We start from the raw sequence: 25,780 nt of genomic DNA, 5'->3' as shown, positions 1-25,780 counted from the left end.
AATTCAAAATCAATTATTAATTATTTGTGATAATTTAGAGGTATTGGTTCTTTATTAAAGTTTATTTATTCAATTGAAAATAATTTTAAATAACAAAAAGGCATGGCTACTTGCAGGTCTCTACTATGACATGTTATATTTGAAAAGATATTTTAAACAAAGACAGACAGCGCTCTGTGACTTTTATCTCTGCGCTATAGGACTTTTATTTTGATACGGAAGTTTATTACGTCGCATATGAAGATGTAAATGTGGCGCGCCAGTTCGTCGGGATCTTAGGACAAATAAAGTAACTTCCAGATTTCATAGTAAACACGCGTATTGAAATGTGGAAACTGCAACCAACCGAAGCTGGAGGTAATCTTCTCTGTGTAAAACGACTCGTGTATTTCGCCTTATAGTGGACTGACGTTACTACTTCTGAATCATCCTGTTAAACTGTAAACCATAAGAGCAATAAAAAATGGTCGGGCAATGTTGTCCAGTTTACATAACATGTCTTCCTGTTCACAGAACGATTGAAAACTTAAAACAAACGTTATCGAATATGTCTGACGGTGCGTTATATTATTTAGCTAACGTAAACAATGTTTATACTGTATTTAACTTCACGGATAGGCATAGCACATCATTTTAGTGAAAGGTTTTATTAATGTCATTATTTTCTATGTTATAAAACCAAATGAACTCCTTTAATTTTAACAAGTGTATAAAACTCTTTGAATAGCCATTGAAGCAACCTGTCTGACTATCTGACACTGTCCCCAAAATGTTGATGAGAGTCCTGGTTAGGGACTGAGCAGACTCAGAGACTAACGTTAGTTCACTCACTGCTAATTTTTTGAGTAAGACATGTAACATAGGTTGCCTTTAATTGTGTATCAGTTTCTTAAAGGTGCTCTAAATTTGACACTTTCCTCCAAAATGTCACTACTCTCGTTTACATGTTTTGTGGTCATGATTTATATTAGACTGATACAGACTGTAATATATTGAGGTAAAGTTGGTATTATATTCGCACATTTGTTCATTTTTGAACAGTGACAACTTAACACGACCCCCTATATTGTTTACCATGCTACTTTGAATATTCAGTCTAAAATCGCATGTTATTATGATTTCAAAACAATATTAGGTGACTATTTTATTGACAGTGAACAATGTTGTTCTTTTATAGTCGTTGGCTGCTAATATGATTTGCCTATTAAGAATGAGCCAATAATACTTTTATGAAATAGTAGTATTAAGGATTAAATCTGAATGTGTGAATATAAAACCTCAATCTGTAATATGTACCACTATATGTGCCAGTATTCATTAATACAATATGTTGTGAAAATTCACATGCATTGTTATTATGTGCACTTCAAAATACTTTAATCTTAATAATTATTCACAGGACCAAATACTTGTAGACTTAATACAAAGGGTATTTTTTAATACATAAATTTTTTCACAAGTTAATCTGGCTTATCAGGTACCCATAATATTGATTGAAAACATTTTACAATAGAAAATGCTTTATAACAAGACACTATTTGTTGTTAACATTCGTTAGTTAAACTACACAAATGATACAAACTACCTTGTAAAGTAATCTTAGGTTTTGTTGCTTTCTCAGTAAACGTTACTAACTCATTAAAGTAAAAAGTGTTGGAACTGTTTTATTTAAAGGGATAGTTCACAAAAAAGGAAAATTGAGTAACTGTTGACCTACGCTCCACTTGTTCTAAATCAGTTTGAGCTTTTCTTTTGTTTTGTCGATCCCTAAGGAAGATATTATTAAGAATGCTAAAAAAAAAGCAGCCACTGACTTTATGTAGGATTTTTGTTCCCTCTATGGATGTAAATGGAGTTCAGTTATATGTTTTTAAACTAATATTAATGTAATATTTTATGTCAAATTTTTTCGATTTCTCAGTTGAAAATAGTTAATGCATTAACATCTGTTTACTAAGGAAACGTCGTAAAGTGTCACCTATTTTACTGTAGATTTTTTGCATTATAATTAGTTTTCATTTGTTGTTGAGTTGAAACTTAAATGTACAGTTCCTTCTGTTACTATATCTATTAATGTAACATTTTTGCAGCTTATGACATTATCATGATAAAAGCTTCAGAAATTATCCATTACAGAATTAAGAAAAAATTGACATTGTCATGCTTATACACTCAAAAATTAATTTTTTCCTGCTTGTTCAGACTACTTATTTAAAAACAGCGAAATCAACACAATTCTTGCATTTTTTTGGGACAACTTAATTGTTTAATATTCAATCAACTTAAATTTGTAAAAACAATTGTTAACTTCATTGATTTGTGTTGGGACAACATGAATAAATTGTATGGAACCCAGCATTTTTTTACAGTGTACCTCAGAATTTAGATGTGTTTATTGTTTTTTGGTGCTTTGACTCTTTCATGATCTTTTTGAGTGGCCATGCACAACATGATAATAGTCAATACTGTTTTTTTTTTGATTATTATTATTTTTTGCTTTACAGTAGACAACCTCAACTCTTTTAGACCCCACAAAACTAAAAGTAAATTCTGGTTACAAATGTGATGGCATAATGGTAATTCAACACATTTTGTGCCTGCAATGAAAGAAGACTTTTCAACTTTCTGTTGATTATTTTCTGGGTAGTTTGGGTCATTTTAATTCACTACCGTATGCTCTGTTTTTGTTTCTGAAGGGCAAAGTGTCATTCTGCTGGCTGGTCAGGAGTATGTGGTTGGCCGTAAGAACTGTGAGATCCTGCTGACCAATGATCAGTCCATCAGCCGTGTTCATGCTGTTCTCACTGTCTCTGAGCAGGTGAGAGACTCTCATTGGGAGTGGTAGTTTTATAGCCCTATAGTAACTAATAACTACTATTGGTAACTACTGTAGTAATATAGTTTTGTAGCCATTCCTTGTCATGTCATTTCTTGTGCAGTATTTGAGTTACAAAAACATCTCATTTTGATGTCCACAAATAAAATGTACTTAATGTAAATGTAAATTAAAAGTGATTTTATAGACGTGGAAATCATATTAAAGGGATAGTTCACCCAAAACTGAGAACATTTTTCCATTATTTATTCATCATTTCAGTAGTTTTCTTTCTTCAACAAAGTTTCTTTCTACATTTGAACACACACAAAAAACACTTTGAAAATGCTGAAAACCTGTAACCATTGACTTTAATTGTGTTTGTTTTTCCTGCTATGGAAGGCAATGGTTATTTTTAGCATTCTTCAAAATACCATATTTTGTGCTCATCAGAGGAAAGAAACTCATAAATAATGGTTTGGAACCATAGTGAGTAAGTTTTCGTTTTTTGGTGAAATTTTCCTGTAAATGATAGGGAATGGAGACTTAAATTTTCAACAAAAATTTGTGAAGATAAAATGTAAAATTATGGATGAAATAATTACGTAATGGATCAATTAATGTAAAAGAAAATTATGAAAAAATAAACATTTTGACTTAAAAATAATAAACAGTTCTGTGTGTAAAAATGGGTAAGGCCTAGTGATTTAACGTACAGTAGCAAAGTGAAAATCCATATTAAAAATACAATTAATTGTTATTAATCCAGAAAAACGAACACAAAAGCTCTCAGGGGTAACTCAAATATTTAGTCAGTGCTCTTTGGGTAAGGGATTCATCAAAACAACAACAGGAATCAGTCCAAGGCACTCATGTGAATAAAGGCTTTTTAAATTTTCCACATTTTTCTTGTGCTTTGGACTGATTCCTACAATTAGTTGTTATTTTGAGGCTGCACTGTGGTCCATAAATAGAATCATTAACATGTCATCAGATGATTTTTGTTCTAAATATGCCTGACAGAGATTTCTTTAAGAACTATTGTTACACCGGAGTGTGTCTTCAGGAAATCATGGTATCATTTGTTGTTGTCCCTACCTTCTGCTCACCTCTGTTACTTATAAATGTTATTAAAAAGACATGACAATCTTTAAAGCAATCATACAAAAGGTGATTTCACGTCCTCTTAAAGGCTTTGAGGCATGTTATTATTCTTCTCTCATAAGTTGATTTATTTGTGCAAAATGTTTAGAATAGACCAAATTTCGATTAATTATTTGTCAACTCTGTTATTGTGATTGGGGCTGCACAATATTTGCAGTAGTCACATTTCAGCATGTGCAATGTTGAGTCTGTATTATAATTTATTATTTGTTGTGATTTTGAGACCTGTTACTATGTGAGGATTTTAAAAGCATTCAGACATTGTAAGGTTAATAACATTAATAGCGAATAAATTGATTAAATTATTTATTATCATTATTATTATTATTTTATTTGATTACTATTATTATTGAATTAGTATTATTTTTATTCTTCAATTACTGTACCTGAATACTGTTAGACTCGGAAAAGGATTAAACACAGTTTATTTTTTATTATTGTATTTATCTATGCTTTTAATTTGTTTCTTAGATTTTATGCAGATATACACACCTACAGAATCATCTTAGTCTATCTAAAATTATAAATTCTTTCAAAAATAGAAATGTTCAAATTGTCTATCACAAAATGTATCGCAAACTAAGCAAATATCACAATGTTTAATTTTTTTCCAATATCATGCAGCCCTTATTGTGATTGTTTTACTAAACCCCTCATTCACTTTAAAAACAATGATGTATCAAATCCAGTTTTAGACATGTCATGTGCTACAGTATGGTTTGAGGTTAGCATCTTGAACCAAAGCACAAAATGGTGGAAAATCTGTCAGCTCTGTGTTATTGTCTACTCTGTTAGTGGTTTAAAAGTTTAACATTAAATTAAACAAAAAATAGTAACAGAATCATGTTTCTAATCACTTGAAGTAATTATTTTATATCAATAATTAGTTCATTCATTCATTTTCTTTTTGGCTCAGTCCCTTTATTAATCTGGGGTCACCACAACGGAATGAACCGCCAATTTATCCAGCATATGTTATTTTTATGCAGCCGATGCCCTTCCAGCTGCAACCCATATCTGGGAAAAATCCATACACACTCATTCACACTCATACACTACAGACAATTTAGCCTACCCAATTTACCTGTACCGCATGTCTTTGGACTTGTGGGGGAAACCGGAGCACCCGGAGGAAACATAATCCACGCAAACGCGGGGAGAACATGCAAACTCCACACATAAACGCCAACTGACCCAGCTGAGGCTTGAACCAGTGACCTTCTTGCTGAGGTGACAGCAGCACTACCTTCTGCACCACCGCGTCGCCAATAATGCATTCAGTTTACTATATATATACTGTGTGTATCATTCCAGTTCAAGTAAAATGAATGGAAAATCCTTGAAATGTACCTGCAATTCTGGAATGAGTCATACATAATTATTTAAACGTGCCTTTGACTTTTAGATTGTAACAAAATAATGTTGCAACTTTCTTAACGCATACACGGATCCTCTGAGCTTTCTTTTCCCCTAGGCTTTCATAAATTTCTTGCGCCGCTGCTTAATAAGACCTTCTTTAAGGCAACAATACAGAGAGCAAGTAATCAAATCTTAATTTGCTAATTGTCTTTTTTTGTTTTGCTAATTACTCTGCTGAGCAGTAATCGCGTGCGTCATTAATTCCCTTAGTCACACTTACTGTGAAGCCAGGATGCAATAAATTATATATTTAATTATGTATTTCAGGTAATTATTGAGACAATAAAGTACACTCGCATTGTTGCAAATGGCTCTGACGTTTCATCTAGGTAGATGCAGATTATGTACTCTGCCTCTTTTGTTGTTATAGTTAATAATGGCTTAAGCTTTTAAAGGCATTTTACAGTCTTGTGTACTTATTGTTTGTGGTGTAAAGTTCATGTGAAGGTGAGCTTATACATTCACTGACAAAGTTGAATTTGAGAACCTGGTAAGGTTGATTTGTGTACAGATCAGTTAAAGCAGTGTTTCTCAACAACATTCCTGGAAGACCACCAGCTCTGCATATTGTATATGTCTCTTTGACCAAACACACCTGAGACCGAAAGATCTGTAATGGTTGTGACATACAAAGGAGACATCCAAAACATGCAGTGCTGGTGCTCCTCCAGGGACATGGTTGAGAAACACTGAGTTGAAGGAACCCTCCACTTTTATTTTTTTTATTTTTTTTTTATTTATTATTATTATTATTTTTTTAAAGGCTCATTTCAAGTGTCCTAGAGTCAAACAGATGACTTGAACAGTTGAACATTTTTTATTCCATTCAGCCGATTTCTTGTTTTGGCGAGGTCATTTTTAGCTTAGCTTAGCATAATGAATTAAATCAGATTTGACCATTAGCAAAAAAGTTCCTATTTAAAGTCTTCTCTAGTTACATTATGAAAAAAAAAAAAAACGACGGAAAATGATAAATTGTTATTTTCAAGGCAAATAATAATAGGAACAAGACTCTCATTCTGGCTTAATAATCTCATGTCTTCATTGTTTCAGGGCACCCTTTAAAATAGCCTGCTCTCATGCGCTATGTAAAATCACTCTGCCTGGTGCAGTCATGGTACAGCAGCAGAGTTTCTTGACTATTACGCTAGAATGAGAGAACAGTTTCTAGCAATTTTAACCTAAAAAGTAGTAATATTTCATTTTCTGTCAGTTTTATTACACAGTGTACACTGCCTGACAAAAGTCTTGTTGTAAATCCCATTTGTAAGAGCAAACAATTACAACTTGATTTCTAGTTGATCATTTCGAAAAGTGGCAAAAGGTATTTTTCAGATGAGTCATCTGTTGAACTGCATCCCAATCCTCACAAATAGTGGAGAAGACCTATTGGAACCCGCATGGACCCAAGATTCTCTTAGAAATAAGTCAAGTTTGATGAAGGAAAAATCATGGTTTGGGGTTACATTCGGTATGGGGCATGGAAGAGATCTGCTGAGTGGATAGTAACATGTTACAAACCACAGGAGAGGGCAAATTCTTCAGCAGGATAGTGCTCCTTCTCATACTTCAGCCTCCACATCAAAGTTCCTGAAAGCAAAGAAGGTCGATTTTTCAAGGATTGGCCAGCCCTGTCACCAGACATGAACATTATCGAGCATGACTGGGATAAAATGGAGGAGGCATTGAAGATGAATCTTTATGAACTGTGGAAGTCCTACAAGAACGCTTTCTTTGCCATTCCAGATGACTTTATTAATTATGAGTTATTTGAGTCATTGCAGAGATGTATAAATGCAGTCGTCCAAGCTCATGGGAGTCATACACAATATAATTTTTTTTCCACTGCACCATGACTTTATATTCTATATCGTACATTATTCTGTACATGATTTCTGTTAAGTGACAAGAGTTTTGTCTAAGCAAATTCAGAACTTACTGGCCTAACTAAATTAATAAAAATCAAGGCATGTTCATATTTTATTTTGGGAAAATAAGCGTAATCTAGAGGCCTTTGTCGTTTATATAAGCCACTTCTGACACCAAATGATCAGCTAGAAGTCAAGTTATTATTTGCTGTTCCTAAAACTTGGATAGGTGGCAAGACTTTTGTGAGGTAGTGTATCTACAGAACACTTGAAGTTTAAGTAGGAAAATTATCGTAATGCTTTTATACTGTTTTTGAACAAAATGCTAATAGTCAAATCAGATTCAATTCATTATGCTAAGTTAAAAGTGACCCAGCCAGAACAAGAAATCGGCTGAATGGTTCAAGTCAACTTTAACATCAAGTTTAATTCTGTATCACAATAACACATGGAAAAGACTGGAAAAGATGAACATTTATTATCATAAGCAGCTATTAGAGGCTAAATATTAAAAATGATTACGTTTAATTTCTGAATTTCTTAATTTAGTGCTCTGATAAATGGGTTGGAACTTTTTAAGCAACTTAATGGGCTGTATTTTACATGTTGCACAGTATTATGAACACCACTGCATACACAATGTGAATATTTGTAAAAAACACTGTAAGTTCAAATAATAAATACTTATTCACTGTATTTTGAATTGCCCAGGATGTCAATATTGTACATCCTCATTATCATGATATAGGGAATTATTGAATATTAGCATATTTCTGATAAATACACAAAGCATATAGTCATTTTCAGCCAATAGGTCTCATGTCAGATCTGGAATGTTTTAGCTCCTGTTATGTAAAGATGTAGATATGAAGCAATGTTTAAAAACAAATATTATGTTTTTAGGTATTAGTATTTGGTGTTAACCCCATATATAAAATAGTTTGACTTTTCTGCCAGGCCCAAAAAATTACTCAAAGCAAATTCTAACTGGGCTTTTTTTCTGTTAGCGCCACCTACTGTGAGAAAGTGAATTTGCAATTTTATTGATCTTTGTATTCAGTGCAGTCAGTGTTTATTTAAACTGCTTTATGGGAGAGAAGCTAATGTGTGTTTGTTTAAAAATTTCTTCAAATGTTATGTAAATGGGTGCTTGCAGAAGTCATGCCCTACATGGCCTGTTTCCATTTCTACCATAGTTTGGATGTGTGTGTTTTTTTTTTTAAAGTGGTTTCTGGTCCATTTTGCTGAGTGAATGTTTTGTTGTTTTGATTGTGTTGTCAGGCAGTCACTCTGAAGGACAGCTCTAAATATGGAACTTTTATCAATGGTGAGAAGCTTGAGACTGGCTCCACAAAGACCCTGCAGACGGGACACAAAATCACATTTGGAGTCTTCCAGAGCAAATTCAGGTTTGTGTGTTAGAATTCTTGATTGAGGTGAATTGTTGTGTCAAAGAAAAGTAGCCTCAGGGTGTTTTAAATGCCTGTGACAGTAATTCTGTATTCTACAAATGGGGGACCTTTGAGTTCTGTACTGTTGAGTCTTTTCCATTAACTATAATTAAGGCTGCTCGATTATGGGGAAAATCATAATCATGATTATATTGGTCATACTTGTAATCAAGATTATTCAAAATGATTATCAGTTGAAATCAACATTAAAAGCCCTCCTGTGATTTATTTTATTTTTTTTAATTTTTTAAATTTATTATTATTATTATTTTAATAAATATTTCCCAAATGATGTTTAACAGAGCAAGGAATTTTTCAGAGTATTTCCTATAATAATTTTTCTTCTGGAGAAAGTCTTATTTGTTTAATTTTGTTATTTTGGCTAGAATAAATGCAGGTTTAAATATTTTCCAAACTATTTTAAGATCAATATTATTAGCCCCCTTAAGCAATATATATTTTTTTGATTTTCTGCAGAACAAACCACTGTTATACAATGACTTGCCTGATTATCCTAACTTACCTAGTTGAACTAATTAAACCTTTAAATGTCACTTTAAGCTGTATAGAAGTGTCTCGAAAAATATCTAGTCAAATATTATTTACTGTCATCATGGCAAAGATAAAATAAATCAGTTATTAGAAATGAGTTATTAAAACTATAATGTTTTGAAATGTGTTGAAAAAAATCTGCTCCCCGTTAAACAGAAATTAGGGGAAAAATATAAAGAACCTCTAATAATTCAGGAGGGCTAATAATTCTGACTTCAACTGTATTTATACGGGTATTTTCCTCCCTCTAAATAAGGAAATGGAAATAAATGGAATAAAAATATGAAACAAACTGTGCTTTAAGCATATTCACTGTAAGAAAAAAAAACTTTAATTATAGTGATTTTTGTCCTTTTGTTGTTTAATTAATACTGATAAAACAGTCGCTTTAAGAGCAGTGTGGTTCTGATTTATGGTTTCATTTTCACATGTTATTTGATTGTAAAAGAATTTGGTTTATTTTTTGTTTATTATGATTTATAGTTAGTTTTTTTTACCTAAATTAGGGTTAATATGAAAAATCCCTAAACACTGTGTTTTAACACAAATTTGCATGCATTTGACCATTAAATCGCTCACATTATGATGAATTTAGATGTGTGTGCTCTGCTCGTCTCGGAGGCTGAGCACATACACACAACAGCATGCGATCTTTTTCACGCTTTTAAAAACATAAATGATTAGAATGTACATATATACATAATCCTTTTATCTCGATTAATGTTTTTTCATAATTGTTAGAAGCCAAAATTGAAATCAAAACTGAATTTTGATTAATTGCTCAGCCCTTACTACAATGAATCGCTAATGAAGCTTTTATGCTTCAAAAGGGTCATACAGGTCAAAAATGAACTGAAGTTACTTTTGAGAACCAGATCAGTTTGAGGTCCGGTTTTCACATGATATTAAGATTTAGAAATCCGTTTACAGAACTAACTAACTAACTAACTAACTAACTAACTAACTTAACTCAGTGTTTCCCAACCCTGTTCCTGAAGGCACACCAACAGTACACATTTTCAATGTCTCATCCAAAATATGTACTGTTGGTGTGTCTCCAGGAAAAGGGTTGGGAAACACTGAACTAACTAACTAACTAACTAACTAACTAACTAAATAAATAAATAAATAAATAAATAAATAAATTAATTAATAACTAACTAAATAAATAAATAAATAAATAAATAAATAAATAAATGCTTTATTTTTAGATTAAAATTTATACAACTGTTTTTCAATGCTTCAACTATTTTGATTTGTATTGTCTTTGAAACATTTTATTTACATATTGTGTAATAACTAGGCCCACGTGGATTTTGTGTGCACAAAATACGCATCATTGAGTTTATGTATTTACTTGTGTACATTTATATTTATTCAGATTTTTTATAAATTTCACTAATATTATTATGATATAATAATAGTAATATTAAAATCTTCAAATGATTTATTTACAATACAGCTTGTAAAGCAAGTTTTTCTTTTTGTCTTTTAGTAGATCTATTATATGAGAGACTTGCTTTGTTTACTAAATAAGTGGATCTAATTTGGTTGGCATTGTAAACAGTAAATAAAAGTGAGAAAGATATTAGTTTTTGTTATGACACTTCTAAATTCATTCCACATAAATCTGCAGATTTTTTTTTTTTACAAAATTTTCTGCAGAAATAGCAAAAAATGTTCGCAGATTATGTCTGGCCCTACTAATGACATACATTTACATTACAGCATATTTCGCCATAACATATCTGCTAGCATTGTGTACATAGTAAAGAAGAGAAAAATCAAAACAATAACAAAATGATGGAGCACAATTCCAGCATAATTTGAGAATAAATCTTGTTTTTGTTAATAATTATTGTTGTATAGATTTTTTTGGTCCCACTTTGTATTGAGTGGCTTTAAGTGCTTTGTTTTTGCATTTAAATCAAACATTTATTACAGTGCACTTATTATGTTATGATGATTTTAATTTGCACTTATAACTGAAAAATGATCTGCATGTAATTACATTTATAATACATTTCTGTAATTACATTTAGAACATCCCATACACCTCGACCCACCTTTAAAGCTACCCATATCACCGAACCTGTCTCTAACCTCACCCATATCCCACCTCAGTAGGACCGTAAGAGTTGCAATACAATATCAACACGATAACTACATATTATTTATTTATTTTCTTTAAATGTAAGTTCCTAGTAGTTCAGGCCATATAATGTCAAGTTGGAACAATTTTTTAATAGGATCTAAATCTAAATATAGATTTTTGTAATTAATGGGTAGCATATTTATTATTAGAAATTATTCAAGCCTTAAAATAATAAAAAAATAAATAGAGTAAAAGGGAATATGGGAAAATGTATAATTATTCTGTACTATCTAATAATAAATACTATTTTGTGTGAGTATTTGTCTCAGACAAACCCAGACCATGTTCCTATTGTTTTTTTAATTAATATTGTTAATGGTTTATTCCATTTTGAACAATTGAATACATATTTTATAAGGTCATTAAGAATAATCACTGTATTCTTCCTGGTAGTCTGGAAAAAGAGTGTATTGTGGTTTGCTCCTCGTGTGTGGATAATGAAGGGAAAGTCACCCTCTCTCAAGATGTTCGCTCTGTTGGCGGACGACTTGTCAATTCCTGGACCTCTGACTGCACACATCTCGTCATGCCCACTGTAAAGGTCACCATAAAGGTAAAGAAGCCACTGACATCTTTTATTCTGGATTCATTCAGTTCCCTCATTAACTGTCAATAAAACTTTCAAAGTACAGTTAAACATCCGCTGAATCAACATGCTTCTTTTTCAGACGATCTGTGCGTTGCTGTGCTCTCGCCCCATAGTAACACCTGAGTTCTTCAGTGCGTTTAGCAAAAATGTGCAACAGAAACTGCCACTGCCTAAAGCTGAGAGGTACATGTGACGACTCTTACATTTACATTTAGTGATTTAGATGATGCTTTAGTCAAAAGTGACTTACAATTGAGGAGTAATTCAGCGATTCAACAAGAAGCAATACACATAAAAATTGCTAGTTGTACAAAAGAATGTTGCTCACTTTTGCTCATTATGTTTAATCTAATAATTGAGCTAATGATGACACTATTTGGAATCAGTGTTATCAGTCTTAAAAAGTGTTGATTTGCCATTGCTCAAATTAAGGTCTTAAATACCTTAAATCAGAGCAGTCAGTGGATTAATTGTTCAATAAGTATAAAAAATCTGATAACTTTACTTGACTGGGGATGTTCACAAGACTGTCATGACATCTTTATAATCATGATATGACATCTCAGCAGCAACCTTTCATGACAACATTACCAAGACAACATGACTTGTCATAAATCTGTCATAAACAATTATCTGATCAAATTTTTTTCAATGGAACAAAATTAATTTGTCATTAAAGTTACTCAGTAAAGGTACACTGTCAAATAAAAAAAAAAGTGTCATTAAAATGTTATGACACTTTAATGACAAATTCAATTTGTACCACTGTAGTTGACAAGATTATAAATGACACTTGTAAAATTCATGACACAATTATAATAGCCTCATCACAGTCATGTTTATGACAAATTTTGGTGTCTTTAAAATGTCAAGTGTCATGACAAAGACATCTCAAACAATGTCAACTTTGCATTTAAAATGACATAAATAAACTGTCCCTTTCCATTAAAAATCATTATTGTTGTTTTAATCATTATTTCACTATATAATCATATAATTGAACATTTTAATCAGTATTACAGAAAACAGAACTTACAGTGGGTATAAAAAAGAATCACCCCCCTTCAAAATAATTACATTTTGTTGCATTGTAGCCTATATATACTATACCCACTGTATGTCATTAAACTTGACTTAAAGAGCATATTACTTAAACCTCAAGCTATTTATTAAAAATTACTGGTGATCTGTACTACATCTATTTTTTAACCATCATTATGCTACTCATTTTGTGCATTGCATTAACTCAACATTTAGAGAGCATACAGACAAATGTACAATAATAGGTATTGCTGTGCTTTGTGTTGATCAGATTTAGGCCTCAAATTGATGAGCCCAGCCTGGCTAGAGATAATGTTGATCTGAGCGCACGACCTGAGAGAAAGAGCCTCTTCAAGGGGAAAACGTTCCTGTTTTTGAGCTCTAAACAGGCAAGAAGAATTTTTTTATTATCAAAAATCAAATCATCACTGTAACTTAGAAAACACTTCACATTGGGACAGCCTCCACGTCCTTACAAACACTTAGTGTTTATCACACTTCAAATAGTTTACTGACATTTCTAACATTTTTTTTACATTTTTTTATTAAGAAATGTTTCTTTAATAGTAATATTAAGATTTTTGTTTTGTAGAACATAATTGCGATTTAATTTGTTATTTTAGATTCTCGTGACAGATACCTTTTAAATATATTGTTTGGACAGGACTGTGTGCAGGGATAGTGTGTCCACAGTCATATTGGGGTGATATAAACACAATAAGTCTCTTTTTTTTATTTGCTGACTTTAAAATAGGATCCAAATGCCTCCCATTTTGAGGCCAAACGCAAAGGAGTGCGGTTTCCCTGCCCACCGATTTGATTGACAGCCGCATATTAACATGTCTTCATAGTAACGCCTATAACCATATTAACAAGACAGGATGTGCACAAACCAACTGGGAATGAAAGATCTGTTCAGCTCACTGTGATCATCAATCATCATCAAATGTGATCAAGAATCAGTATTACAAGTACAGTGCGTGTTTGTTGCGATTTTACTACAGCCACACGTCTTCATCACTGCAGCCACGTTTCAGTACAATTATAAAAGAAGACGCTTCAATCCCGGTTTGTGGATGCTAAATCAGGTTTATTTTGTACATTAACATAATGGATATCCATACAGCGGTGGATATTAACATGTATCCTGTCACATTTGCCGTGCAAAAGCAGTGCAAAGTTAAATACATGAGCTGTGTACATGTGTATGTGTGTGAACTTTGTAACGACATTGTGTGTGACTCATCATTGCTGAATGGCTTGAGTTAACTCCACAACAAATACATCAAATAATCATTGGGAAAGTTCTTACTGTAATATTTCTTACAAACGTTACATGAGATCTGCTTCCTTCATGTCTTCAGTGCTGTTTATCTAACGCAGCTGATGCAGAGATTAGCTATGTTTCCATTCAAAAATGCGAATTAACTTTGTGCAAACAGGATTATTGCATATGATTATCGCAAATAAGACGTGCGAATAAAGCAGCGTTTCTATTCAACGAGTCAAATCCAACAAAATCTTCACTTCCTGATTAACTGGTGCTGAATATCAACAGTAAAAACAGAATTTGCCGCAGCAGGAGAAGCTGCGTGAATCTTTACTTTATTTAATAAATGACTTGCACCTCAGAAGGCAATCCTGACACGCAGTGAACGTGCGGTGGCCTTTGAAGGCGAGAGCCACGGAGCACAGACGCTCTTGATTCTGGGTGTAATTAATAATATAATAACACTATTACTGAAATGGTTAAGGCTTTTTAGAATGACCAAAACAACATTTTAGATGTTTTACAATGTGCTCAGGCTGCTGATTTATCCATTCACACACGTTTTTATCATCACATGATCTCTTATAAAAAAAAACACATTACCTTTTTTAATGCGCATACTGGAATTTGTTCGGTAAAAGTGTTTCCATCGCAGTTTATGCGCATCTTTTCTTATCGAATAAAAAGTTGATCCTACTCAGATATGCGCATTTTCTAAATTTATGCGCATCTTGGCGTTTCCATCAACTGTTGTTTTATGCGCATCTCCAAATGCGTAAAAAATAGGTGGATGGAAACATAGCTATTGAGGCACACTCTGACAGTCACATGGGAATGGTGGGCAGGGAGAACTAGCATTAAAGGCACAGGCAACAAAAACAGCTACATTGTGTTCAGAGCTGTAAATTTAAATATTCCAAAAGTATAATAAATAATCTGATGGGTATTTTGAGCTGGAACTTTACAGACACATTCTGGAGACACAAAAGACTTATCTTAAATCTTGAAAAGGGGTAAAACAGGTGCTCTTTAAAGGAATAGGTCACCCAAAAATGAAAATGACCCCACCCTCGAGCCTCCTTGGTGTATACGACTCTTCTTTCAAAAAGTCCTGGTTTTTCCATGATGAATAATGGTGTTGGGTAGTAGCCTTTTTATGAAGCTTTCAAAAGTGCATAAATCCATAACTTTACTTTGAAGTGCATAAATCCACAATAAAACTAACTTTACTGTACACGCCAGGTTTTAACAAGTCTTATGAAGTGGATTAATGAGTTTTTGTCACAAAAATAAATGTAATTTTTCAATTATAAACTCAAATCCCTGACTTCCAGCAGATTTTGTTCCTGACAACTTCTTGGCTGACCTGACTGGATGTATGACTCATGACATAAGACTCTTTTAATCTTCTTCTCCAGAAGTAAAAGTTAGAAATGTATCATGTCATAATTCATAAACTTGTAATATACAAGTGAAAAGGTTGGATGTGGCATAGGAGTTCCTCCCTGCTGTTCTGCATTAATCAGGAGGTGTAAAACAGTGCTGATTAACTCTGAGAAAGAGCAGAGCATATGCAGTTGAACAGCTGGGGTATTCTCTGTAACCAGCAGGTTCGTTTGCGACTGAATACCTGCTGATTGAAACTACAGCTGTGCATTGGGGTCACATGGTCATTTTCATTTCTTAGGAAAAAATTTTAGCCTCTGCAGATCCAAAAAAAAAAAATTCTTAGTGTTTTGAGCAGTGTTGTTACTGATATCTTATTATAATGTTTATTCACATTTTAGAGTAGTTTTTTAATGTTTTCATTTTATTCTTAGCTGTGTCCTTTTATTATGGTGGAAATGTACACCACTGCATGTATGTGAGCAAAAAAAACATGTTTCAAAGTGTTATTGGTTTATTGGCAACATAAAATTATTAGCCCATCTTTAAACATTTTATTCTTTAAGGGATGTTTAACATAGAGACAATAAATCTTAACATCTGATCATAATTGTAACAGTTTTAATAACAAGTTTTTAATACCTATTTTCTGTTCCTTGGCCAAGTTGACAGAACATAATATTTTACTGTTTAATTTGGAAGATGCTAGTATTCAGCTTAATGTGCAATTTAAAGACTTAATTAAGTTGAGTAGGTTAATTTGGCAAGCCAATTGCAGGGTTCGATGCTAAGGATTTTTTCAACTGGCCCGATCAGGCTAATGGTTCAGATTTTTACCTGCCCTGCCAAAATTTTCACTGGCCCCACCAAAAAACCAATAGCTATTTCTTAGCCACATATTTTATATAATGTGTCAAAAGCCAAACATAATTCTATACATACACTTTTACATGACAATTTAAAAAAAATACAATTTTGATGCAACTAAATTTGAAGAAAATAAATAAATAAAATATAATGGAAATTGTGCACTTTAATTTTGACACCCACAGACATCATCACAAAATATAAATCAGAGAGGTTTCTCATACATAGCCTCATTTCAGTTGTCACATTTTGTAAAAAACTATCTATTGAATTAATTGATCTACTTAAAAAAAAAAAAAAAAAAAAAAAAATATTATATATATATATATATATATATATATATATATATATATATATATATATATATATATATATATATATATATATATATATATATATATATTTGACTTGTATTTAGCATTAAAGGCTTAAATTATAGACAGAAATTACAGATGAACCAAGACTGCAGTCAGACCTTGAAGCAGATTAATGTTGATCTTTCTTTTAAGGTGTCAGTGCAGAAATTAACAAAACAATAGATCTAATACAAAATATTATACGATTAAAATATGGAAAAATGATCAGATGGTAATTTTTGTCAATTTTCCTAATGGATAAACAGCACTCAGTAATAGTTCAGCATGCTTTCACTTTCGTATTCCACATGAAATGCGGATCCGAGCGAAATTGCGGAATTCACACATGCCAAACAAACGTTGCTAACTGGGCAAACGAGACATGTTCCAAAGCAAATATCTTGGTGTGAAAACACACTATTTGCATGCAATTGACGAACAGTCGTAGCCAAGTTAAACTTTAGTGATAAGGCAGCATTGGCCCAATCGGTCCAGTAACAATCCGGTCTACTATCCTGAGAGTCTCGCATGCTGGCCCCGGGCCATCGGACAGTTCTTATTGTCCAGCCCAGCATTGGACATTGTTCAATAGGCAATTTTTTAAATTCCAACCAATTTGTTATAAATAAGACATTCTCCAGAAAAATAAATAAAATAGGAAATGCTGTGAAAAATCATGAAGCAATCAATACAAAATTATATTTATTTCCTGTTGAAACAGGAAGTCTGAGTGGGACAAACTGAAGAGTTTTTAATAGCCAACTGACTATTAAATTGACTTTTGCAGTTTAATTGTAATGCAGGACACTGCTGTAATTAGGTTAAATAAAGATTAGTAAAAACATCAATGTGATGTCTCAGATGAATCAGGACATGTGTTTTACAGTTGTTTGGTGCATGTTTTCAGATGAAGCGTTTGAGTGTGGCAGTGAGTTGTGGTGGTGGTGTGAGTCAGCTGCTGGACGAGGGCGCTCTGCCTGTCTCTCTCCTGGAGTCCAGCAGCACGTGTGTGCTCGACATGATCTCAGGAAACTCACAGCCTGTGATTTCGCCAGCCTCCAAGAAGTGGTCGGATTCTGTGGGCCAAATTCTGCACAGGTGTGTTTGTGCTTTGCCCAGTCTATGCTGCCTCATATTAGTGTAGCCCATATCTATACTATTTTTTTTAGTATATTAAGTACAATGATGAAGCTGCTGCTTATTATATGTGTGTTGCATGTAATAAAGTGGTAAATTGCGCCACACTGATCTAAAACTTATCGGTCAAAGGTGTAAAAGGCCTTGTCCACATGAACACATGGGTACTTTCAAACCCGCAGTTTTTTCTAAGCAGTTTGAACATTCGCCCTCATGAAAACACAGTATCAGCTGACTGAAATCAAAACTTTCCGGCTAGAGTGAAGAACTTTTCTAACAGTGTGGAATTTTTGCCTGATGATATCAGTGTGCATTCTGTATTCTCTTCTGAGATTCATTCTGATTGGCCAACACTGCTGTATAGGGCTTTTATTGCCGCCTACTGATTCAGCATGCCCTTGACAGTGCATTTTTGCATTTTTTGTGAACAGAGCTTATTTTTAAAATTAAGGTGGGAAAAATTCTGTTTATATACAGTTGAAGTTAGAATTATTAGCCCCCTCCCCCACCCTTGAATTGTTAACCCCGTTTATTTTTTCCCCCCAATTTCTGTTGAACAGAGAGAAGATTTTTTCAACATATATCCAAACAATAGTTTTAATAACTCATTTCTAATAACTAATTTATTTTATCTTTGCCATGATGACAGTAAATAATATTTTACTAGGTATTTTTCAAGACACTTCTATAAAGCTTAAAGTGACATTTAAAGGCTTAACTAGGTTAATTAGGTTAAATACGCAGGTTAGGGTAATTAGACAAGTTATTGTATAACGATGGTTTTTTCTGTAGACTATCGAAAAAAATAGCTTAAAGGGGCTAATAATTTTAACCTTAATGTTTTTTTACAAATTAAAAACTGCTTTTATACTAGCTGAAATAAAACAAATAAGACTTTCTCCAGAAGAAAAAATATTATCAGACATACTGTGAAAATTTCCTGAATCTGTTAAACATAATTTGGGAAATATTTAAAAAAGAAAAAAAATCAAAGGGGGGCTAATAATTCTGACTTCAACTGTAAATACCCCTCTATGTGTGTACATGGTCATATAATAATTATTTTGAATTAAATTTACCTACAAAAAGTAATTCAGTCTAACAAAAGTTTAAATACAAAAAAAAAACTTTATTAGAACAAGACTCTGACTCTGAAACGAGATAGAAAGACTAGAAAGTTAGAACACTGAGCAGCCCCAAACTACCAAATTACTGCCATTTTTAATCTTTATTTTTTTTGGTCAGTGAACATTGCTAGGTTTTGCTAGCAGGTATTTAATTAACTAAAATATTGTACAATTTAGTATGATCACTTATTATTTTAAATATTTTAATAAGCGAAGGTTAGTGAGGTTAGTTTACGTAAATATATCTGCTATGCTGAATGATGAAGAAACACTGCTTCACAAATATTTGACATTTATGCATGTTTTTTTTTTATATATAAAATCACTTTTTTAACCAAAATGGAACATCTCTGACCCACATGCATGTGTTCTAGTTAATACAAATATGTTATTCTGTTATAAAAATAATGAAAAATATTTAAATAAAATTAATACATTTATAGATTTAATATAAAATTAAATTGTATCTATGTAAGAATGTTAAAAAATATTTTAATAATAAAATAATAAATGAATAATAATACATTTAATTATAATTATTTTTATTTAATTGATGATTTTTTCCATTAATAATATTTTTTTATTTTATAGTTTTTCTTTATAGCTAAGTAATACTGCAAGAATCATATAGTATTATCATTATGTCATATTATATCATTATTATCATTATGTATTAGTATTCTCTCTAATGATTCGTTTTGTTCACACAGAAAAGGTTTGCGCTTTATCACAGAATCTGAGGTTGGATTGGCTGCCATTCATGTCAATAATCAAACATACTGCAATCCCTGCTCTTCTTTGCAATCAGGTGGGTTTGCATACAGTTTACAAACATGTCTGGTGCAGGCAGACTGCTCTAGAGCAGGGTTTCCCAAACTTTTCAGCCCACGACCTCCAAAATAACAATGCCAGTGACTCGCGACCCCCAGATAGTAAAAATATAAATATATAGTAAACATAGCGCACCCAACAATATGCCTATATACACACACGAGCACATTGACAACACAAAGAACAATCAAACAACCATATAATTTTTATAGTCATTAATTTGTTTAATTTAAAATTAACCTCACCTAAAGAGGCTGGTCGGCACAATGTTTTCAGCACAAGTCTATTCTTGGTTTAATTTTGGAGACTGCCACTCAGAGATCATTCTCAATATTCATTTGTAGCCTGTATTTATTTTTATTGTATTTGATTGTCTTAAAGGTGTCTGAAAGCTTAATCTGGTGCTATAAAATCAGTTGATCTGACGCAATTGCTGTGTTGTTACTCTAATGTAAACACACCAATCCTATGAATAAAATAATTGAAAGGCTGATGGCTTTTCATTTGCATGCTGTTGTTTTTATGTAACTATTAACTACTACTTTTATCTTCTGTGGGTTTTGGAAAATTTATTTGACTTTTGGAAATCACCTAGCGACTCCCTGTCATTGTCCCGCGACCCCCCAGGGGGTCCCGACCCCCAATTTGGGAAGCACTGCTCTAGAACATTACTTATTATTAGTAGTAGTGGTTTTAACCTCCAAAACTCTGGTTCGTGACATCATTTACTTTCACATTCTTTAATATTTTAAAGGTCTGCACTGGCCCAATACCCCCATAAGTGGTTCCGTTCTCTCATCAGTTGGAATAGAATAACTTTTGCATAGATTATGATAGAGACATGTTTTACTATGATTACTGACATGTGCAGGAACCACCAAAATTAATAATAGCAACCTCGACCACACAGAACCTAAAAGGTGCCCTTTCAAATTTGAGTTTACAAAAAAAAAGTGCCTCTTTTTTGGAGGGGTTTATTATAACACAGACAACATACACAATTGTTTTAGTCACTTTCAACAGTGTTTCATGAAAATTCAAAGGGTTTTCTTTAAAATGATACCAAGCTTTTGCATTTACACCCCTGCATGTGGATTTGGGAAGCTTTTAAGTTTGGGTAGGCAAAATCCAAGCGGAAACCCCAAAATAGCACTTGACTTTAAGAGGTTAAAATGTTAACAGTGGATGAATAAAAGCTGTCCTTTTTATTGTGTGTATATAGTGCTTACATGGCACTACCTCTGAAAAGTAGATTTTAGTTTGGCTAAAAGGATGGATTTACGCACAAAGCTGACACATCAGTAACAATTTCTCAACATCTCATTTAAAGAATCAGTGAAAACGAAGCCAGTCTTTGCCTCAGCAACACTTTCTCAGAGCACGGCTGTGGATGAGACTGCGCTCGCGGCTCCTTCCCAGAACATCACAGCCTATGTGGTCAACACCGAAATCTCACAGGACCAGAGCAGGTAGCGTATGTGCTCTCAATAACACACAAAACCTCTTTAGTATATTGGACAGACTACATTTTACTTTGTTCTTTTTTTTTTAAATGGACTAGACTGCTACATTTAATTATTGATGTATCTGTTAATTATGTACTGTATTTAATCACATCTCACTAAATTGCGTTGTCGGGAGAAAATAAACAAACAGAAAAGTCACATTGGTGAATAAGTCGTATTTTATCATTTCATTCAGAAGTGATGTAAAATAGGCCACTGGTAGCAAAAAACAAAAAAGTGTACAAACAAATATATGTGATAATAAAAATATAAATAAATGATAATATCTGCTTTGGTTCTCGTCATTTCACAACTATTTAATTTTTAAATGTGAGGATAAAATAATCAGACTCTACAGTGGCATATAATACATTAAAGTTTCAATTTAATGTCAAACATAAGCTAGTTTATTTAAAGGAACGTGCAAATACTCATGTGTCTCTCTCAATGGGAATTTGAGAATTTACACATGTTTTACTTGCCTGATGTTAAGTGCAAAGTGTTGAGTTGCTTTGCAAATTATAAAAAAAAAAGTCACATCGATGAGACAGAATCATGGGCATTTATTATTTCCTAACAAAACTGAATTTTAAAAGGATAGTTCTCCAAAAAAATAATTTTTGCTGTTAGTTTTCTCACCCTTAGCCCATCCATTGTGTAGATCAGTGTTTCCCAACCCTGTTCCTGGAGGCACACCAACAGTACATATTTTGGATGTCTCCGTTATCTGACCCATTAACTTCAGGTTTTGCAGTCTCTTCTGATGTTATGATAAGATGATTCATGTGTGTTTGATTAGGGAGAGGTTGAAAATGTGTACTGTTGGTGTGCCTTCAGGAACAGGGTTGGGAAACACTGGTGTAGATGACTCTTTTTCTTCTCCTGAACATTAATCAACAGGGTGTCTTAAGAAGTCCTAAAATGTCAATTTCAAAAACAAAATTTTAGGCCTTAGAAAGTCTTACATCTTTCCCAGTGATGGGTTGCAGCTGGAAGGGCATCCGCTGCGTAAAACATATGCTGGATAAGTTGGCAATTCATTTCGCTGTGGCGACCCCAGATTAATAAAAGGACTAAGCCAAAAAGAAATGAATGAATGAATGAATGAATGAATGAATGAAGTCTTAAATTCACTGAAGTATTGTGTTGTGGGTCTTAAATCATTTTAAAGAGGTTTTATTTTCATATCCAAGTAAAGCTACCCAATCTGTCACCTATAATCCATCTCAAAACTTTTTTTTATATATTTAAGTTTTTTATTGCAAAGAAATACAATTCACAACAGCTGTTAGACATTTCTACAGCAAATTCTCTGAATTAAGAAGAAAACTAAAGCAACACATCTCTTTACATGATTTTCCATTAATACAAAAAACTATTTACAGAAGTAACCGAGCCATTAGAAAAAACCTGTATATACCTAAGCATAAGTGAAAAGGTTACTCTGGTGACTTTAAGACAGCTAACTCACTTCTTCTATGAATAAATAAATGTCTAAGGTTGGAGAACAGACCACAAATTGCAGATTGGGGTCTGGCCAAACAAGACCCCAAAGGCACAAAGTATATCTTGTTTGGTCTGAACTAAAGGAAGTTCTGCTGTGGACACCACTAAAACAGAGGAGTCTGATGCTCGGGGTAGCTTTCTGTTCTATAGCTGTGGTCAGAATAGAATTTGAGCTTACGAAATTATCTTATGGCACTGCGAAACGGGGTAGGATAAAACAAGATTAGACAACGAAAAAGCGAGTGATTTCTCCATATTTCAAATTTCTGTACAGAGAGGTTATGTTGTGATCTTCTACTGATTTCACACAATCCAGTAATGTGATTTTGCAGATCAGAGGTCACCAAGCTTGTACTTTTGAACGCAGCAACATGCGAAACTTCTGTTTGAAATGGTCTTTTGCATTCGCATGCGTATGAATGGAAGTCTGTGAGGAGAAAAGTTCATTGTTACTGCGGCTTAAAACCATTCGTGTGGTTGCAAAAACATTGTTGCAGATCAAGTACACTCCCTGAGGGAAGAAGGATAATGATCCCTGCGGCCACATTGCTCATATTGTTCAGGGCTGCTTTGAAGAATATGATGAAGAGTTGCCTCCTGAGTGTTGCCTTGGCTATAAATTTATCTCGATATCTCAATCCAGTCGAGCATCTTTGGGATGTGCTAGACTGACATCTTGTATCCAAAGTGGTTCCAGATCTCAGTCAACAGAACTTGAATGATCTGAACTGTAGGGGTTTTGATGAGCACGCTCTCTTGTGGCTTACTGTTCTGGCTCCATGTGTAGGACCAACAGCATGTTTTGACTTATCTGTGTATATAGTGAAAAATACTGTTTGGATTTCAGAAAACAAACATTTTAGCCAAAATTATGATTGATTAATCCTTCTTTTTTTGGGTTATAAATATTTTTTTATTTTACACATATTTCAGGATGGTTACAAGTGGGATCAGTGCAGTTGGAGAGACCCCAGAGAAAACCGATCCCACACAGAAGGCCTCAGCAACCAATAAACCCTCATCCCTCGGTCAGGAACCTTCCTCTACACGCATCGTCAATGAAACAGTGATGTCATCTGAGAGCTTCAGTGTGGTTGAACCTGAACAGAAGATGAAGAAAGGTTCTGCTGTCTCAGCCAGGGGAAGAGTTGAAGGTCCTGTAAAACAGAAAGCGCCTTCCAATGGCAGCACCACATTAAAACATTCTCCCCAGAAACAGACAGCCCTGACCAGCTTCTTCCAGCCTTCCAGCAAGAAAAGGCAAGTCCACATTAAACAGACATTTTTATATTTCTATTTTCTATTTTAACATATCTTATAATGCAATGTATTACTTTGATAGACAGATTTGGTGATGAAGTAGCATTTTAACAATATTTGTCAAAAAATTAGACCTGTTTTAAATTCTATTATTCTGAGTAAAACAATTTACATTAATTAGATTTTTTGTAACATCATAAATATTTTTAATGCATACTTGTTAAATAAAATTATTAATTCCCATAAAAGAAACAAAAAAAAACAACTGACAGATATTTGAGTGATGTTACACACAGAAAAGATACATGTAGCAATAAAATGATTCCCAGGTTACAAGGCCTCAAGTGAAAGCAGGTATAGAGGCTAATGTGTCTAAACCAAGTGGCAACCTACCGCTCTTCCTCTATAAGTAACTAAATCAGCAATCATAGACTTGCCTTTGGGGACTGGCTCCAGGAAATCCAGATGATTTCTGAATGAATGGCAAATAGGCCAATTTTACAGCTGATAAAAACATGTTTACAGCCTGGTACAAAAGATGGCGCATACAGCTAATATTACCCTTCATGACAACTGTGAGGATGGGTGAATTTTTTTATAACTCATTTGTTTAGTTTTTATCAAGTTTTATTAAGTCTGAATAATTAAGGGCGTGGCCACTTCATTCACTGATAAGTCTTGCTGCTCGCTGTCTCGTCACCTCAGCTGATTCCGGCTGTTTAGCTGCTGAACTCGACATATACATTGTATTTTTGCTTTGATTAATGTTCCTTTACACAGTCAATTGCTTTTTGGAGTTATTTCCTGCAATTATTAGATACTATAGCATGCTGTGTGCACTTCATTGTGGTCACAAACCATTTAAGATGCCTCTATTTCCCAGGTGAGCGAAATTATATACTTATATACCATATTTATAAATGTATTTGTTTTATTTAGGATAATTTATCATTTATACTTTTCTTTAGAACTTGAATGCACTCCAGAACCTGACAGATTGATTAGCTGTAGGCTATAAAACAGTCATCTGAAACGTTGTCACACAGTGTTATGCCTGGATTTCGCTAATAGCCTTGCATTTACTAACACAGACTATATTTGAAGTATTTGGGAGTAATAAAAGTACAATGTTTAGTGGCACAAAGTGTTATAACAGTGTTTTTAAAAGATTAAACACTTTATTGCTATAGTATACAACCAAGCACATGGGGTCAGAACACAAACGAGTTGCAGGTAATGAAGCATTAAGCATTTCTCTAAAGAAAAGCCTGTCTATGTAAAATGCTAGTAGGTGTCTGTAGCTCCGCTCACGCTCTGCCTCTTTGCTCTTGTTTAGTATCCCGCAGTCGGTGCGATGACGCGCAAACAAAATGGTGACGGTTGACCCACCCCTACATGTAGCTTTTTTTGCATTATTCAGAAACCTATGGGTGATATCACGGATACTACGTCCATATCTCTTACAGGCTATGGTCAAAACT

At 33.3% G+C, this 25,780-nt stretch overlaps 1 protein-coding gene across 1 annotated transcript in view; it reads left to right on the top strand.

Moving 5' to 3' along the window:
* Window positions 1–244: 244 nt before the first annotated feature.
* nbn (nibrin) overlaps window positions 245–25,780 on the top strand; it is a 37,044-nt gene continuing 11,508 nt past the window's right edge. The window contains exons 1-10 of the mRNA XM_056475662.1: window positions 245–357; window positions 2,697–2,818; window positions 8,548–8,675; window positions 11,818–11,977; window positions 12,093–12,196; window positions 13,326–13,443; window positions 17,841–18,031; window positions 19,908–20,005; window positions 21,359–21,497; window positions 23,973–24,299. Coding sequence (XP_056331637.1) covers window positions 327–357; window positions 2,697–2,818; window positions 8,548–8,675; window positions 11,818–11,977; window positions 12,093–12,196; window positions 13,326–13,443; window positions 17,841–18,031; window positions 19,908–20,005; window positions 21,359–21,497; window positions 23,973–24,299 — 1,418 coding nt within the window. The 5' untranslated portion in view covers window positions 245–326. The remainder of the gene's footprint in view (window positions 358–2,696; window positions 2,819–8,547; window positions 8,676–11,817; window positions 11,978–12,092; window positions 12,197–13,325; window positions 13,444–17,840; window positions 18,032–19,907; window positions 20,006–21,358; window positions 21,498–23,972; window positions 24,300–25,780) is intronic.

Source organism: Danio aesculapii, chromosome 16 (genome assembly GCF_903798145.1).
Source record: "Danio aesculapii chromosome 16, fDanAes4.1, whole genome shotgun sequence".
NCBI lineage: Eukaryota > Metazoa > Chordata > Actinopteri > Cypriniformes > Danionidae > Danio > Danio aesculapii.
Note: the sequence above shows the minus strand (reverse complement) of the source record. Positions and strands in the feature narration are given on the sequence as shown.